Source organism: Lineus longissimus, chromosome 4 (genome assembly GCF_910592395.1).
Source record: "Lineus longissimus chromosome 4, tnLinLong1.2, whole genome shotgun sequence".
NCBI lineage: Eukaryota > Metazoa > Nemertea > Pilidiophora > Heteronemertea > Lineidae > Lineus > Lineus longissimus.
The window spans coordinates 11129714-11147843 of record NC_088311.1 but is presented as its reverse complement, the minus strand read 5'-3'; the positions used below and the strand labels follow the sequence as shown (position 1 = coordinate 11147843).

Below are 18130 nucleotides of genomic sequence, written 5' to 3'. Positions count from 1 at the left end.
AATCTGTCTGTAAAAATCAGATCACACGGCTGAGATGGTTCCCGATATTCATTGCTTCATTTTCTGAATATGTCGAGATCACACTGCTGAGATGATTCCTAAAATTCCTCATTTCTTTTCAACATCTGTTGAGATGGGCCCCGTCCTGCAGGACGCTGCAGGACGTCCTGCATACGTCACATCGATCTGCCCCCTTGCCCATGGTTTCTAATCGCAACAAGCCGTCCCGGTGTAAAAGAAGAAAATGTCCCCCTGGAAAAAGTGTCCGGCCCTATTGTATTCCGCTATCTGGTTCTATAGAGGCCATGACCGCCAATAGCTCAGAGATTAAAGCGCATAATAAAATCCATTGTTTCCCGGACATTCTATCCCGGGACATTTTAAACTTCTACATCGGCCCAAAACCATGTGACCTTAAAGGCGCCCTTTTAATTAAATTTCCCCCCCCCCCCCCCCATCCTGAACCTAATGGTCTTATACTGCCTTTGAACATAGCCAGGCAGTAATAAATCTTGAACGGCTCCGGTGAAAACCTAAGGCGGGAATAAAGCTTCCTTTGTTCCTTTGTTAAATATTAGGAGTAGCTGCTAGGTAGTCGATGATGCGAGCTGTGCATTTGGCTAACATTGCATAACATTACTGACTCCAGTCAATGAACTGCATAAGAGGTAATCTCAAATTTAGTTTTTTTACTACGTTCAGCCAGGCGAAAATAAAGACTTGAGTCACGACAAGATGGATTTACCCTGGCATTCAGCACTTGTACTTGAGTAATACATCCTGAACTCAGGCCAACACTCGGCACTAACGACCGTTACAACTGTACTTCGCCCCTGCCTCCACTAAACATAAGTAGCTTTGTGCACAATGCCGTAGTGCAGTTATTATGCGTATGCGTTTCGGCTGTTATAAAACGCGGATTCCGCGGAAATCCGCGGAATCCGCGCGTACCTGGTTCCGCTGGCTACCGTCAGATGTAGTGGTAGTCGTTCACACGCTCTCTGCACGGTCACTGCACGCAGCACGAATTTAGAGAACTAAATCGTTCCGTAATAACTGTATTTTATTACATTATTTTGAGGGAAGGTAAGTACTATAAACAGACACTGTGGACTGAAATACAGACAGGACTGTTATTCTATTAATCACATATACATTGTACTACGGTTTTTGAATTTTTTTTACCAAGGATGAATCGTCGCCTGAAGATGGCTAAAGATGGCTAAATTAGCCCCACTGCTGCTGCCTATAGTCCCCACCGCATTTTGGTATATTCATTAAATAAAATACCACCATGCGAATGGTTAATTGACAACGACATTTAAATAAGCCTGGTTATCATTTCATGTCGGATTAAACGTAAACTGAATCACACACTACGCTGGGCGATCTTCGGTCCGAGTAGCTAGACCTACCATCGAGAGTCTAAGAATGTTCCAGAAGGGCGCCAATGGCTAATATTCATAAAAAACGAGGAAAGGTTTTTACTTTAAACTTCATGTATACCATACATTTACACTAGCCATCTCTGTAGAACAATGTAGTAAAAAGCATATTAGCACATGATATAATTACAGTTGGCTGGCATTGATTATTGTATGTTGGAGCTCTCGGCCTAGCGATAGATCGAAACACAGTTATCATTACATCTGACTACCACTACATCTGACGGTGGCCAGCGGAACCAGGTACGCGCGGATTCCGCGGATTTCCGCGGAATCCGCGCTTTATAACAGCCGTATGCGTTTGCTGAAACTTGGTATTTATGGTGTTTGTAGATAAGTCTACACACCGGTAATGCTGAAGTTGAAATTCAGTGTCTATTATCGCAATTGGACTTTTCCAATATGAAACGTACTTTTTAACGAACGTCATATGTCTTTAATTACTAGGTGTCTTTGAAAAAGAAAAGTTGAGATATAATAAAACTGTGTGTAGGAACAAGGTGACAAACAATAACAATATTGAAAAAAAGTTAACAAAAAGCAACTGCTGAGATGGTCACTTAATTCCAGACCTTGACCTTTATTGACTCTTGAGAAAACCCCAGCTCCGCGGACTGCCTGCACCATGCATTTTCTTTCCACCCGCCGCTTGCCCAACACCTTACTCAAGTATTAGTAACCATCTGGCTGCCAAGGGTCTTGCTAATAAAGGACCCATACAATTATCTCCGTGATCCATCAGCAAAGTGTCTTGCCAAAGGACCACATCTTTATCACCTATCATTACATAACATAAACTCTCCCCTCTGGGAGTTCTGTTCCTACACATATATGGATAGACACACATATACAGTGATGATTGAGATGGTCCCCCAGCACTTGGCACGTGGGAAGTACCTGGTTACATCATCCATCCAGCCAAAGATCTCTTTAACCTACACAGGTTATTGACAAGCGCCATCTAGCAGGAATCTACCCTGTTATGTCAAGCGCCACCTAGCAGGTATCCTGATACCTCTTCCATCCAGCCAAAGATCCCTTTAAATGATACAGCTGGATGACAAGCGCTACCTAGCAGGAAGTACCCTGTTACATCTTCCATCCAGCCAAAGATCCCTTTCACTGACAGAGCTGGATGACAAGCGCCACCTAGCGGGTACTGTTACATCATCCATCCAGCCAGGGAGCCCTTTAAATGATACAGCTGGATGACAAGCGCCACCTAGCAGGAATACCTAGTTCACATTCCAGGTTTCCAGGTTTCCAACTTTTCAGGTTTCCAGGTTTCCAACTTTCCGGAAAGTACAGGCAACCGTAGTTTTCGGCGCCAATAATACAGAAATGGCTGATTATTGTACTTATTTTAGAATCAAGTCAAATTTTCGAATGCAACTGGTCAACAGTGAAATGCGTACGCAATTATGTAACGGCGGCGGATAATGGACGGAGCGAAGTAAATATACAATGAGTGATATGGGAAAACATCGTAAGGCCCTTTCAATTTGAAACCCCCAATGTCTTTTGATATTCATCGTGAGGCACAAACGAGAAGGTAAAACGATCCTCTCTTCCATGATAGAATGAGATGTAGATGCCAGATGATGACGGACTCTGGCTATATGGAATGTGTACGGTTGGTAGCATTATAATATTTATCGCTCCCTTATTTAGTTTCTTTGCAGTCGAATATACAAGGTGAGCCACAAAATATGCAACCCATAAAATGTTAAAAATTTACTATCACTTAGCTTTCAACTCGAGCATTTTGCACATCATTTTAAGTCATTGCATCATTCTAAGTCATTGCATGACCTTCACAAAAAGTTTCAAGACTGGGTGTCAAACAGCCTTGGTCGTATGCGATTTGAAAGAAAGTGGGTAAGATTTCCAATACCATAAATTCAAGCACATTCACAAACAACGTGTGAAATTACGCACCCAATTCATATGCCAGTACTTAAATCTTTGGGGTTACCTTATGCATAATGTCGAAAAGAAACAACTCCCAAGCAATGTAGAACACCTGAAGAGAGCATAATTAGAGCACATTCTACTGAGCAAACACGAATATAAATGTAATTATTGATCGTAATTGTAATGGAGTTCATCATCAAAAATTTGCTTGCAGTTCCGTTGTGGACATTTTTATCATTTTCTTTGAAAGAGCGTATCACAAAAGCTGTTTGAGACGCAGGCGCAAGGCTTGAAACCCTGGGTGAAGTTCATGCATCCATTCGAGATATGCATCAAATCTGGAGCTCAAACCTCAATGATTAAGAAAAATATATAAGAATATTTCGATGAGTTGCATTTTTGGTGGTCACCCTGTATGTGTTCTATATTCAGAGCGAGCGCTGGAGAAGGGAATTTTGCATAAGGTTTCACGGTCACTTTTTGGTCTCTGATAAGGCTCTTTAGGAATGGACTATCAATGACCTCAGGACACCGACACACTAGGCATGTTCAGTTGCTGGCACATATTGGTACGATATTAGGCATTGGGTCGTCGATGTGCCGTGGGCAATTTACCTTGATGCAGGCGATAGCTTTGTCAAGGTTTGTTCTGGATCACCTCGAATGTCATCGTACACATCCTCGATTGTTGCAGTTCGTCTACGTTTGCAAAGACGCCGAGATGTCCGGGCATGGTTGAAACAAACCTTCGCCCAACGAACAATTGGACTACAGCTGCATCAGGAATGGCCTGCTCGAAGCCCAGACCTCACAACGTGCGACCTTTTTCTCTGGCCCTTTGCTAACGTAGACGAACTGCAACAAACAATCGAGGATGTGTGCAATGACATTCATGGTGATCCAGACTTCCTTGACAAGATATCGTCTGCATCAAGAGCCTTCCATCACCGCCATGAACCTGTATAGCAATCTGAGTGTACGGTTTTAAGAGACAAGTAAACCAAAACGACCCCAAAATATAATCCCTTATTACCCTGTTTTCATAACTCATTATACGCAACCAAAACTTTACCAAAAAATTTGATGGATATCGTTACTTGCTATTAAAATTTGGTCCCTATCGGATTAGCCCTTTAGAAGTCATTAGAAATCAAAAGTGACAAATATCTTTTTAACAGTACATGTTACGCGAGTCCGCGGCTGAAATAATACTCCAACTCTCGGCAGAAGTCGCAAAATGGACGCTTAATAACCTAATTTTGTCTATATTTCAATTTTGGAAGTGGCTATTTGGCAAGCCCGGCTTACCAAACAGCGACTTTTTTTGCGCTGAATGGAGAGCCGAACTCAATATCATTATCGTTAAAAGGCAAAGCGGTATACGACACTACCGGAGTTAGAGCGAAGGACGTTTGCAAAGTGTACCGATGCATTTATTACGCTTGTCAGTTCATCACATACTCGTGTGTATTCCTCTCCATCGATTTTTTACAAGAACACGAGTTCAGTAAAAGAAAATTAATCGAGAGCGAGAAATCGGCCATTGTTAATTATGCGCATATTAATTCAAATATGACGTCACTGCTCTCCGATTGGCTAATGTGTTGTAAAGTCTCCGGCTCGCCAAACAGGGTAGAATTTTGTTCCGGCTTGGCAACCGGGGCTGTTCTCCAACAGGGCAAAAAAATGATGCCTGTTCGGCGAGCGGCTTGCCAAATATACCTGGCCTTCAATTTCACTGCACTTAAGGACAGAAAATCAAGTGTCTACAAGGCCGTGTTATTAATCATGTTAATATCAAGGATTGGATATCGTACTGGTAGTAGATCTGTATTGAGCACTTAGTCAGACGGCCGCCACATTGGATTTCAAGATATCCGCCATGTTTCTTTGGACCTCTCCATCATATCACCAATTCTACTGCACTTCGAGCACGAAATCAAGTGCCTAATCCCATTATATCAATACCAAGCAGGCAACGTTTTGGGGAGTATCAGCTACGAAACAGTTAATAAAACATTCAGTTCAATTAAAGGTCGTAATCCAAGGCCATATTGATTTTGAATCGATACTTTTGCCGATGAATTTTATTCAGAATACTAGACAATGAAGAAAAAAGCCAGCGGCTTATGTGCTTGATACATTATTATGAACAATGCTTGATAAAACTGTATTTATTTCTAAATTATATCGAAAAGGGCATTAGTTATTTCGTTGTCGATTATTGTTAAAGGCCCCGAGGCAATTTAGAATTGTCGAATTAAACACCATTAGTTCCCAGTCGTTTCATCTTTTTGCCATGATCTTTCACCCTCTCTATGGCACACTAGAATAGTTACGCTCATGTGTAAATGTTGGACGCTTTCGTTTGGCCAAACAGGTGGATGTATCGTGGGCAACTCGCAGCAGGTATGCGCCACTGACGCGTTCATTTCCGACGCGGCGGAAATCGTGAAGTGTGGCGTAACTCTACAGATGCCTGCTCCTGATTTGGAGAGGACATACATGTACCAATTGGGCATGAGCGTGTGTTAGCGACAAGATCACAGGTCGCATCCAATGAATGAAGCTGGCTTGACGATCTCTACTAACTTGTGTGCTTTACGAAACAGGCCCGTCCACTGAATTAGGGTTCGTTTTGACCTGTGTTATTTCCAAACGTTCTAATTCCTCAGTGCTCCACTCGATGTTGGAGAAAGCTGGAAAACAGAGTGACTCGTTTCTCTGTTTTCCTGGTTATTATGCCACGGCTTATTACGTCAATCTGTAAGGTGAAGACTGCCAAATAGAGTACAACCAAAGGCGTTACAATGGTAACCGAAATATTGAGAAAACACCACTATTTAATGTAAGTATTCTATCATGAAAACACATTCTCCCAATTTAGAAGGAAAAGTGGTCTAAATACAATATGAAAGGCATGTGCAATTAAAACAAGCAATTTTTATTAATGTTGACAATGGCAGATATATTGAATTGGCTCAGAGGACCAAGGGCGTAAATGCAGTATCAATTATGTTTCTTATGATTAGATGGCGACACTATCAAGTATATTTTAAAATATACGACTCCATTTTTCAAAGCTGCACTCATGTCCTGTGTGCTCTAAGCCCCTTTATACATGGCATCTATTTCTCGCCTCTTGCTGAGCATTCCCGGTTTGAGTATTAGGTAATATGGGGTCATTGTAGCCCCAGTCTAATTGTGACCCCTGGCTTTGTTTTTGATTGATATCCCGGTAACCATGGAATTATTCAGCCAACACATGCATGGATGTAAAAGAGGTACTCTTTAGTGTCATCACATAATGAACTTTCGATCATACGACCTGTTTTATAAGAGGTCTGGCGCTAAAAAGTAAACAAGTCAGACACATGCACAAATACATATTTGATTGAACTTTCTGCATGTAGGAATTTCTTACGTGCAGTGACATATTTGTAACTTGGTTCAGGGAATCGGTATTTAGTCTAGAGAATGCTGTATGCGGCATTTGATGTCGATATTAACAGTTATTCATTCAGATGCACTTTTCTGGATGGGGTGCCCTTGGGGGGTATTTTTAGCTCTTTTGCTTGGATCATTTACAGCCCCTGACCACAAATCTTGTAATTTTTCTGAGAGGCACTGTTTTCCATAAAGTGCCCCCTAATTAAAGGCAATAATATTGGATGAGGTGTCACTACAAGGTAATAGCAAGTTTAAGTGAATCTGCCGTGAAATATCTTGCGTAACCGAAGTTATAAGTGAAAAGGGGCTATAATAACCCCATTTTGCCTTATAACTGACTGCTACGTACATTTGAACGTTTTATACAGTTATCATACTGCCATGGTGTTATGTACGTGTGTTGTCGCTGCAGACTTTTGCGACTGGCTACTCGTGCTTGTTTGTCACTTGGACGAATTTCCTCCTCGAGTTTTCGTGAGTTGTATATTTCACTGATTGACTGGTTGGACCAGGCGTTTAATTACAGATGAGACTGTACGCCAAAACACGATGCGAGATGTACATGACGTCACGGTTCCTTTTTCGTGGCAATGGCCGCGTCCAAAGACATCGTCGGTGACAGGTGAAATAGCTGTTAGAAAGTGTATGCCTACAAGCGTTCTAGGTTAAAAAGTCGTCTTCGTTTTCGCATTTGAACCGTTCGTGGTGATCTGGTGATTAATTATATTGCGTTGTGCGTAATGCATCTGCAGCGGTTAAGCGATGATTTTGTTGCACGTTGGTAAATTGAAAAACACCCGCTTACTCGTCGCTGCCACGTGGTTTGTATACATGAGGGCTTTCGGTATTGATGTAAATCCCTCGCATTGTCTACTAGGGTTGTACTGTGAAGCTACACATTGTACACACCGCGCCGAGACCAGTAGTTATTTGTTGAAAACGATTTTGTTCGCAAACAAGCGAATCTGTCCTTGTAATTCGCCTCGACTAGAGATACCCGTAATTCGTACCCCCCCCCCCCCCCGCTCCCATCCTCGCAGAATAGCCACTTGGGTTTCATGCAAAAATAATCGTACTTCGTTTAACGCAATTGGCTAACCTACGGCGGGATTAATTGATTTTTGTGAACATTTGTTTAGCTCAGGACAACCACGGTGTAGAATGTGCTACTCGATCAGCTAACTTGACAATGCACATTATTAATACAAATATGGCTAGTAAAGGTGTATGTTTTGAGCACCTTGTGAAAAACTGGGCCATTTTGGAACCAGACATCGGCTGTCAAGATATTGTTTCATTCCTTGCATGTGCTATACTGTGCAGCCAACAAAGTTGTACCACAATGAACTTGCTACCGATGGATTCTGTTTTAATCTGCCAAATGAGTAAGCGGAAGGGGACGTGCATGGAAAAGGAGGAGGCTTTCGTGAACCAAGGAGCACACATGTATCAAAGAAAGGTAAATTTCTGACAATTTCCATCTAATAAACAGGCAATAATTAGCATGAATGTCGAGTCCCATATACAAATATACAGTGTAGATGACCACAAGACGGGCATTGCTGATTCACGCAGTACTGCCCGACGTACGGTTATCTACTCCTTAATGTTTTACCCATATCAGCTCTGAATAACGCAGACGGGTTGGTAACCAGCTCCACTTCGTGTATCTAGGAGGAGTGCTTGACACAAGCCTTTGAACAAATTTCTTATTTGACTTCCAACTCAAGTTTATTGGGAACATCATGGTTTAGTAGATATTTTTACGGATAGTACGCGCACTTAATAATTTTATCTTTCTAAGAGGGACATAGTTACGTCGACCCTGGCATATAACTCTCCGCATTTGACCAAATTATAGTAAGGACATCTGGTTTGGTGTAACTAGGTTTAAATTACAGTAGAACTCTATTAAGGACACCATTGGGACTGACATATGCTGTCCTTATTAGAGAGGTATCCTGATTACAGAAGTCAAGTTGAATGGAAACAACCAATTTGGGACCAAAACTAGTATCCTTAATAGAGAGGCTGTCCTTAATAGAGAGGTGACCGCTAAGGGAGGTTCAAATATATTTGCCTTTCTAGCCTGAATATTGTTGACATGTACATGTATGATCAGAAACCGTAGTGGCGGCATCTATCAGTGACTTTCTGTTACATGATCTGGCTCACCTGCCTCCTTACTGTGTACTAGGTACTAGAATATTGCACTGCCTGGAAAATGTAGGCCGAACATTGAGAAAAAAAGAAAGGTGTTATACAATGTATTGTTTTTGTTACACACCAGATAATAAAGAAGATCGTATACAGACTTCATAAGAAGGTTCCGTTTCTACCAGCACTCATCATTAAAGTTGGTGGGAGGAAAACAGATCGATGGTGTTTTGATTACCTGTCAGGTAGAATAATCGTTATCAGATACCACTGGAAAACGCCGTTACAAACAGTGCAAGTGTACAAATTGGGGAGTCGATTTTATGGTATTCAATACAACACATCTTTTTTTAGGCAAAATTTAGGATGGTATAGAGGGGTTAACTACAAACAGTATATTGGATTTGCGTACAAGTCTAAAAGAGGTATGCCCCAAGCCTTTCTCTACCATACTGCTAAGGGTATATTTGGCAAAATTGTCTTACCGACAAAAGATGTTTGTGTTGCTGTTGGAGTTGTCCCTTCAGCTGTCTTTTTTGGATTTCAATGCAGCGCTATAGTAGGTTGTCGAAGGACTGGTGGTTTTCGTTTAACCGTTTATGATACCTTGGCATATAACGAAACAGGTACTCTCAAAATCATACTTAGAAACGGTATGAATTTTCCAACAGTGAGACGTTTACCATGGCTCTGTGTCGGAGATATCTATCAGATGTTTCTTCAAAAGCACTTTTATATTATTTCTTATTTAAGGAAAAACCGTTACCAACCTGTTAGATACTTAATAAAAAACCAACCTGTCGATTACGACGGGATTAATAATATAACGGTGAAAGTTGCCTTCAGCGCAAAGTTAGGCATGTTGTTCATGTTGGGCTTACCGGGACCTTCTGCACTTGGTTTCGAACAAATACCACAGGCCAAGAATGGATTTGTTAATAAAAGGTTAACATTTCAAGAAGTTGTAACCAAATGCTATCCTTTTCACAACAAGGGGAGCAACAAAGTAGGAATACATTTACATTTTAACCCCGTCAGTGGATCACTGCTCTATCTTAGAGGGCCCGTAAACAAAACAAAACAAGTTATTGAGCATCTCACAGCTGTTGATATCTACAAGGTACAATATTAGATGCATGTTTGAGCATCTCACAGCTGTTGATATCTAAAAGGTTCAATAAATGCATGTTTGAGCATCTCACCGCTGTTAATTACTTCAAGAACAATAGATGCGTGATTGAATATATAAAAACTGCTAATATATACAAGGTACATGTACAATGCGGCTTGATTAAGATATCTCAAATATCTAAATCGTCATTAGTCGAGACTACATTTAATACAGGGTTGCACTAACAGGTGAATAGTATATACAGACAGTAGAATGATATGTTTACTGTCTGTGATCAAAGGATTCAGCTGATGAAGGTTGCCTAATGTTGAAGTAGTGTCCTACTTCACAAGGCTACAATCAGTATAGTCCAGATCATATAAAATGAGGACAGCCCGAATGAGTATTGTCCTAGTGACAATGAAAAATTACTGAATACAAACCATTTCTAATTTTCATGTTATTCCATAGGTGGATATGCACAATTACCGCTTATTTCGACGTCTTTCTTTCGTCCCGACAATCAAAACGAAGACTAGTCCCCATTTTGTATTTCACCCAACCCGACCATTGATCATGGTCTTTTATTCAGAAGCTAGTATACCTTTCAATAGACTTCTTGTGTATGGGACAACGCCTCCAGATCCAACCTGGCGCCTCCAGTTCAACTCATCCTACTACGCTGTCGGACAGTTTCCTCGTGGGACATCACAATATGTGTCGCATACTGCATCAAACTACATCATCTACGTTCCCCTCCGACGATCAGGTGGAAACCTACTAATCGGTGATGGTAAACTCTATGATTTTCTGGCAGGAAAATTTATTGGACGGTTGATAATTCCACCGCGAGAGAAGTGCATTCGCGCTAGTCCGGCGCTACCATTCGTAACCGCTGATATGGCCTGCATTGCGTTTTATTGTCTATCATCAAAGTCGGAGTCATCCTTGTCCATAAGTGTATATGACGTCCTGCGGAAATATATTGACAACTCTTTGATTTGTAAACTAGTACGTAAAAGGACAACAGTCATCGTCATTCAGAACCAACACTTTTCCCTTCTGGTTAGCGTTGATTTTAGATTTTTCCTCGGATCCGATGGTGGATTTGTCATTTCATTTCCCACTGCCGTTGAGTTTATCATATTCCGCGATATACAACAAGGTTTGAATAAACAGCGACGATGTACCCTGTCAGTTACAGGCAAGGTTAATGTCTTAACAGATAATCCTACATTGGGATTATTCCTTGGTTACACTGAGTCATCTCAGTCCACGTTACACGCCTTTGCAGTAAGTTGTCGTAAGAAGAAACCACTGATTTTAAGATATACGGATAAAACAGTTACTCCCATACGTATAACATTACATGGGTCAGCAGCAAACAGGCAACAATTCAAACAACTTGAAGTAGAAGTTGATAATCGAATGAATATATTACAGATATATTGGCAAAACCGCCGCCAAGGAAACCCAATGAATGGAGTGAAAATGTACGAGATTTGTTGATGAGCTCACCATTAAATTTCAGAACGCTTTTTTATGAATAACCAATTACATTCGTACTGGCCCGGCAATAACTCATACTCTACTCCTCCTTTAACGTCCTCGAAAACATATCCATGTTAACACAGCATAAGCAATGACTGGCAATGCTGGCTGATGATGAGACCATACCACCATTGAATATTCATAGGTTGGAGGTTCCAGACTTATCAATTAGACGCGTGGTTTGAGATTTTTCTGCCAGTTGGCTGAAAAGAGTGGAAATATCAATGTCTGTCCAATGTGTCGATTCTCAAAAAAAATGTCCGTTGTCAACTACCAGGTTACTTTTCACCATTTACTTGCCCGACTGTCCGGAATATCACATCAAAAATTCAGATTCACAACCCGACGCAGTATTTGATGCGTCGCGATCAAACATTGACAATTTAACTTCTAAAAGGCTTAAAAAACCAATGGTGCATGGTCTTGTCTTTGCTACCTTGCCAGAAAGTAGGCAAGATGGCGGCGAGTCATGCCAAGACCTTGAACATGAACACCATGCACTGAAAATGCATAGTGAATATCATGCATTGTACTGTACAGTACACTCACAGCTCGTCAGTATGGACATGCCGACTCGGGCAGTTGGAATGTCTCGCTCATATTCAGAATCAAGCGTATTCAGTGCAATATAGACTTTAAATTCACATTATGCTTTTCTTATCATTAGCCACTATAAATGAACGTGATTTTGTCTGCCTAAAATTGGTGATAATCGCAACAAAATTAAATGTTTAAGTAATACTTTTCAAAATTGGCAAGAAGTTTCCGACTCGAAAAATCTCGCTGATTTTCTGTGGCTTATTTCTGACTTATTGGAAAGATATTCCTCAATTTGTTCCATTCTACACATTCCTTATGATTGTAGATACCGGATAGGAATCCCATTCTTTAACTCACCAACCTGAATCGTCCTTAGTCTGCTCTTGACTTTCGCTAACTTCATGAACTTTCTCAAAACTTGCGTTCGCGGCCATTTTTCTCGGTTGTGTGGAAAATCCAGCTCGGACCAACTGGACGCCCCCGCGACGGGCTCGATCAAGTGGCGCGCCGCTCAACAATTTGGAGAACTCATTCACCAGGGTGATAAGTAAGGTCACTTGTACATTCTATTTTCTCTGTGGTCCAATCTTAATGGATGGAATTCTTTTCGAAAACTTTGAAACGTCCTAAGATAGAAGGTACGGGGTACAAATGATTATGTTATCACAGTGCGGTTTATTCTCCAAGCTATTGACGATCATGACCTCTATATAGACATATACCATTTCCGTCGCAATGCAAAATGTCTGGACCCTTTTTTCAGCTTTGAACTTCTACATCGGCTTTTTGCATATTGTGGACCGAAAAAGTCGGTAATGTTTAGGGACTTCGGCGACAGATGTCGTTGAGTCATTGTTGGTCCTCCTCTCCGGTGTTAAATCGAATAGCCAGGCACTAAGAACCAAATTCGAACAGTTCAGGTCCTCCCAAGATTAAGTCTATTGTTCCGTGAGCCTAATCCCTGAACAGATAGTTGAGCATTACAATGGGGGTATCAGCTCTCGGACAATCGGCGGGTTAGATCAAACGATGGACAGCGCGATATGACCAACACTGGTCAAACTAAATACAATGTACTACATATAATTAAAGACAGATTAGTTCAAAGAAACCTCTAACTTGGACTTCCTCAAATACTTTTGAAGAATATTTCAAGTGGCGAAACATTAGACAAAGGGCTTCATACAAGATATCCACATATAAAAGAGCGTATAGGCCTGCACCAAGTAGATAAGCCGGCCTGGCCGAGTGATAACTCGTTATTTTTCAGTCAATTCTAAATTTTAAACAAGCCTATCGGCCTCAGGTTCACAATTGGATTGGTTAAACCACAGGCCACTGAAAATAGCTTGATATACTTTTGGCACATTTCCATTACCAATTGCCATTTGCCAGGTATTGAACTAACCCATGAAAAAGCTCGAGGTTACATGACATACAAAATGGTGCACGAACCAAAAATGTGAACACAGAGATTTCAACATGAAAATTGTCAACAAAAATACCTTTACGGACTTGATCTTCTGTTGCAAAAGATTGGATACATAATTTAAAACTTGGAGATGACGAAGGTAGATGTAGTTGTCATTAAAAATGCAATCTTACGGATCAAAACGCTACCGTAGTCGTTTCAATATTCATTCATATTCATTCATATTCTTTAAACCGATGGAGGCTTTATGGTTTAATAACTCACAGGTCAGTTGGCGATGGCCAGTACTGAAGTCATCCTGACATACCAGTGGTTGTAATTGCACGACTTCGGCCCAGCGACCCGGCATGCCCGGTATACCGTGAACAAAGCCGGCCGACTTGTTCATCTCTCAAAAATCCCAACAGTTTCCGCTAAAACAAGGCGATATTTACTTATATACCAGAACACTGGCCTCTGTAGCCGTTTATGTGACCCATCGGTGGAAACAGCCCACAGCATCCTGGGTAATCCACTTGCTGCATGCTTGCGAATCTACAACTCGCAGAAAATAAAGTGGTATGCTGATGTAAATGAGCTTCCTTATATGGAACTAGTGATGTTACACTAAGTTGACTATTTCGCTACAGATGTCACTACTTGGGGTTTCGGACTCACGGTTGATTTTCTTTAACAGTGAAATGATCCGAGTCCGGTAAAATATGGGCCACCCCTCCGAAAATGAAACGGCCAAGGGCCATTGTGCTCACCGTATAGATATTTGGTGGTTTGGAATTCATCCTGGTTAAGAAACCTGCTACATGTATAGTATATCGATCAAATCAAAGTCGGTATGACAGGTGATGTTTCCTTGCTTGGAGTACCTACCATAAAAATATCATCAAAAAAGTCACTGATAAGCGAGATATTGCACTTTTTACCTTTTTTAGTTTTGACCCCTGGTGGCCAAGTCGAGAATCATATCGGATTGTCAGAGGTCACCTGACCTTGGGGGTCCTGTGTACAAAGTTTCAAGTTCATATCTCTAGCGGTTAAGAAATGTGCCACTATTTTTGAAACAGGATACAGACGACGACGGACACAGCGGTATTGTATACACTCCCCTAGAGTGAGCCAAAAAAGAGTTTGGGGATTTCTGAATTTCTATCCGCTTATCGTTATTAATTCCTACTGGGTAGATTTCGAGGCACGAGGATCTCTGGACATTGGCCATGTATCTTATCCATGACTAATTCCGAAAAAAATAGCTCATTTTCGCGGTGATATAATTTGGCGTTTTAAAATGTCGAGTTATAGTTAAACGTATTAGAGTTTTATTTTGTTTATATCATAGCACTGTTGTCATGGACCTCAGACATACCGAGAAGAATTTTTTTAGAACTGTAACAGTAGTTCCTTGAGACCACTGTAGGCCCTATCGCACGCAAGTTTTTGCGGGCGGTCGGAGAGAAATCTATTGTATCCCGAGGTGTCGAATTGGTATAGCAAGAAATGAATTAATAGAATGGTGCTTCATAAAAACCATGTAATTGTCAAAGTCTCCCCAGCAGCTACCCCAGGCGGTTTGGGGATCACCGGAAGTGACAGCTTTCTGAGCGACGCAGAAAAATCATCTGGCTTGCCATTATATATTGATTGATTACAATTAATCAATCACCCAAACTAGGCAATCCAATCCCTGACCCACCTCAAGGAGATCTTGCTAATACCTGGTCTAATATTGACAGAGATCTCAACTTAATCACTGCCTAATGCGCCTCGACAAGTCCCTAAACTTCATTCGGTTGAGATCGTCTTGGTCTGTTTGCTCGACCATTGATGACCATCTTTCTTGATTTGTGCGGCCGGTTTAGGGCAGTTAGGCTACTGCCATTGCTCTGCATCTGACACTCCTCAACTTTCCACTTGCCAAGTCTGGGTTTCGATGTGCACGTCGTCGATAAATTAGAAAACCAACCTCATTTTGCAATTAAAAATATAATTCAGAGACTCCCGCTTATCACCAGAGAGCAAATGCGAGATAAGTAGGGGATTTGTTGAGTAATGGTTCGGACGCCGGTTTCATACCCAAGATCGTGGGTTTGACTCCCGGTAGAACTGTATGCCGATTCAGTTGCCCTGCGCAAGACACCTAGCCCTGTTGTGACAACCAACATGACCAAGGAGTACAAGTGGGTACTGGACTGGTCGAAAAGGATCTAGTATAACGCTGAATGAACAGTCCGTTGAGGCCCTTTGAGGGTTTCAGGCGAGACTAGGCGGTGTATTACGTAAACGTCAGCCTTTATAAAAGGACCATTGGTATGATTGAGGGCAATATTACCAAGCTGTCGGCTGCAACGTCACCTCCTATACTACATAGTAGTTTTCATCAACAAATTGCATATAAAAAGGAAAAATTCAAAATCTGTCTGAATTATCACGCTATCCGATGGTTACTCAGATTTGACCCGAGTTAGCCCTCCGTGCATCGATCCTCTCCCTGTGATCTGTTGCACAAGTAAGGCGTAGCCTGGAGCAACCTTGGTAGCGGATGACTTTACTTGTAATTGTTTTAACGCATAAAATTACATGTAAACGGAAAATAGGAAAAATGGAAGAGAAGGCGTAATTTGCAAGGCTTCAGCCCCGGTCATGCAAATCTCGGCATTTTGCTGTTCGTATCCATGTGTTTTACAGAGCGTACAACAAATGCTCCCCGATCGGCAATTCGAGAGATATAGTCAAAGCAACAAGTCGACCAGTTGCGCTAAGAGTGAAACGATCGTACAAATGTATTTCGTCATTAGACATAAGCATGTGGTTGACGATGAACTTTAAATTTCAACGTTTTGTAAATTGACGCCATGTCAATAACAAATAGTACAATAAGAAATGTGACGGAAAATTCATGGAAGCCGCCCGGCTTGACGTCGTCATCTCGGCAAAATGATGCCACACCCATATATGCCGAAACGAGAGAGGTAATTATTACAAAACCCCAGGAGGCTCATTTTAAATTCGAGATTCCAAATTCCTAGTCTAATCTGGTCATACCTTTCAGATAAGCCTTCGTACGAAGCGGATCAATCAAAACGACATGTTTTAAATCTAAACTGACAGTGTTACCCGGTTGTCGCCTTGGCCAGTTGTTTAGGAAAACAAATCAAAATTCGAAATGCAAAATTCGAGATTCGAAATTCCAAATCTGATCAGCCAATCCATACTACGGCATTGTAATACATTAGTGTGATGAAGCGGTCTTACAGGCTGTTACTTCTTTCATAAATTCAAAAAAAGGTTGTCATATTGCATTTCAAGTTTTTGACCAAAATATAGTACGTGTTCCTCAGAAACCTAAATCTTATACTCATGTATTCCTTGGGTCGGGAAACGTTACCCAACGGATTCGATTCGGTGCGGTGCGATCAAATCCTTGACGTAAACACCAGCGGCCAAAACAGAAATTGCTTATTATAAATCGGGTTGATATAAACGCGCCGAAAGTTAAGGTTTAATAACCATTAAACATGTGCAAATGCCATATGGTAGATATAGTCCTGATTGTTCTTTACATTATCAAAAATTTTGCTTATCATAGGCTGGATAATTTTAGATCAATGGTAAAATCTAAATGATGTTTCAAAATATACATTGCCCAAATTAAGACCAAACCACTAGCATTATCCCAATCGCAATCGATTACCCTGATTCGAATACCTGAGCATACCATCCCACCCCCACAGCCACCACTGCAGTTTGACTGCTCCCCCGTCGTGATATCGCTCATCACCAACCAGCACCCGGCCCCTTACCTGGTCTGTGGGCACCGATTACCTACTGCTTTCAGTGCTCTTCTATGACAATAACGATGTCAACAGCATAGTTAACCGAGTCATCTATCTTTCTCATGATTCGCCTCAGCCTATTTGCACTGCATCCTTATTTGTCAGTACTGGGCCGTGGGTATAAGATTGTAAAAATAACTGCGTTGCTCGAAGTCTATCAATTAAAGGTACCACTGAAAAGCAAAAAAAGTCGTGGGTTTCAGCGTCGCATTCCCCCACCATTTTTCTTCATATGAGTGGTCACAAATGCATCCATCTTGAAAGTTGTCATTAGGGTCGTGAAACCCATCGCATTCGGCAGTTCTGGATGGGAGGGGGGACATAGCCGGCCACGCTGCGCACCCTCCCCTCACGGAAGCGTGGCAGCGTTCATTTACCCTTGTGACCTGTCGGCATGGTTCTCACCACCTGGGATGACGTCGTCATTGGGATTTCCCAACTGTCGAAAGTACAATCCCACAACTTTTTATCAATACGTTTGTTACTCTAGACTCACCGATCTAAGATCGGCTAATTAATGTGTGGGGGACCACCCCCCAGTGTAATATGCACTGAACAGGCCAATGGCCCTTCATACTGATTAGTTTAAACTTGCCGGTCTTCAGGTCGTGGTAAGTTGATTGAAAGTGGTTGGCATCAGGAATGAACTGATCACTTTTGACCTAACCACCATACTTCTCTCAGTGGTTACACGGTGGATCTT

At 41.5% G+C, this 18130-nt stretch overlaps 1 protein-coding gene across 6 annotated transcripts; it reads left to right on the top strand.

Annotated features, from left to right (window-relative positions):
- The first annotated feature begins 5605 nt into the window (after window positions 1-5605).
- Window positions 5606-13392, top strand: LOC135487286 (uncharacterized). Of its 6 annotated transcripts, XM_064770842.1 has the most exons (4): window positions 5606-5768; window positions 6131-6207; window positions 7949-8268; window positions 10549-13392. In XM_064770842.1, exons 3-4 carry the CDS (start codon window positions 7999-8001, stop codon window positions 11584-11586), a joined length of 1308 nt encoding a protein of 435 aa, XP_064626912.1. In that variant the 5' UTR covers window positions 5606-5768; window positions 6131-6207; window positions 7949-7998; the 3' UTR covers window positions 11587-13392. The 6 variants fall into 6 exon arrangements, 4 of the variants coding, with proteins under 4 accessions (XP_064626912.1, XP_064626911.1, XP_064626910.1 ...); XM_064770841.1 differs by lacking the exon at window positions 6131-6207 and having other exon boundaries at window positions 5606-5739; XR_010446803.1 differs by lacking the exon at window positions 5606-5768 and having other exon boundaries at window positions 5802-6207; window positions 10692-13392.
- Window positions 13393-18130: the final 4738 nt, after the last annotated feature.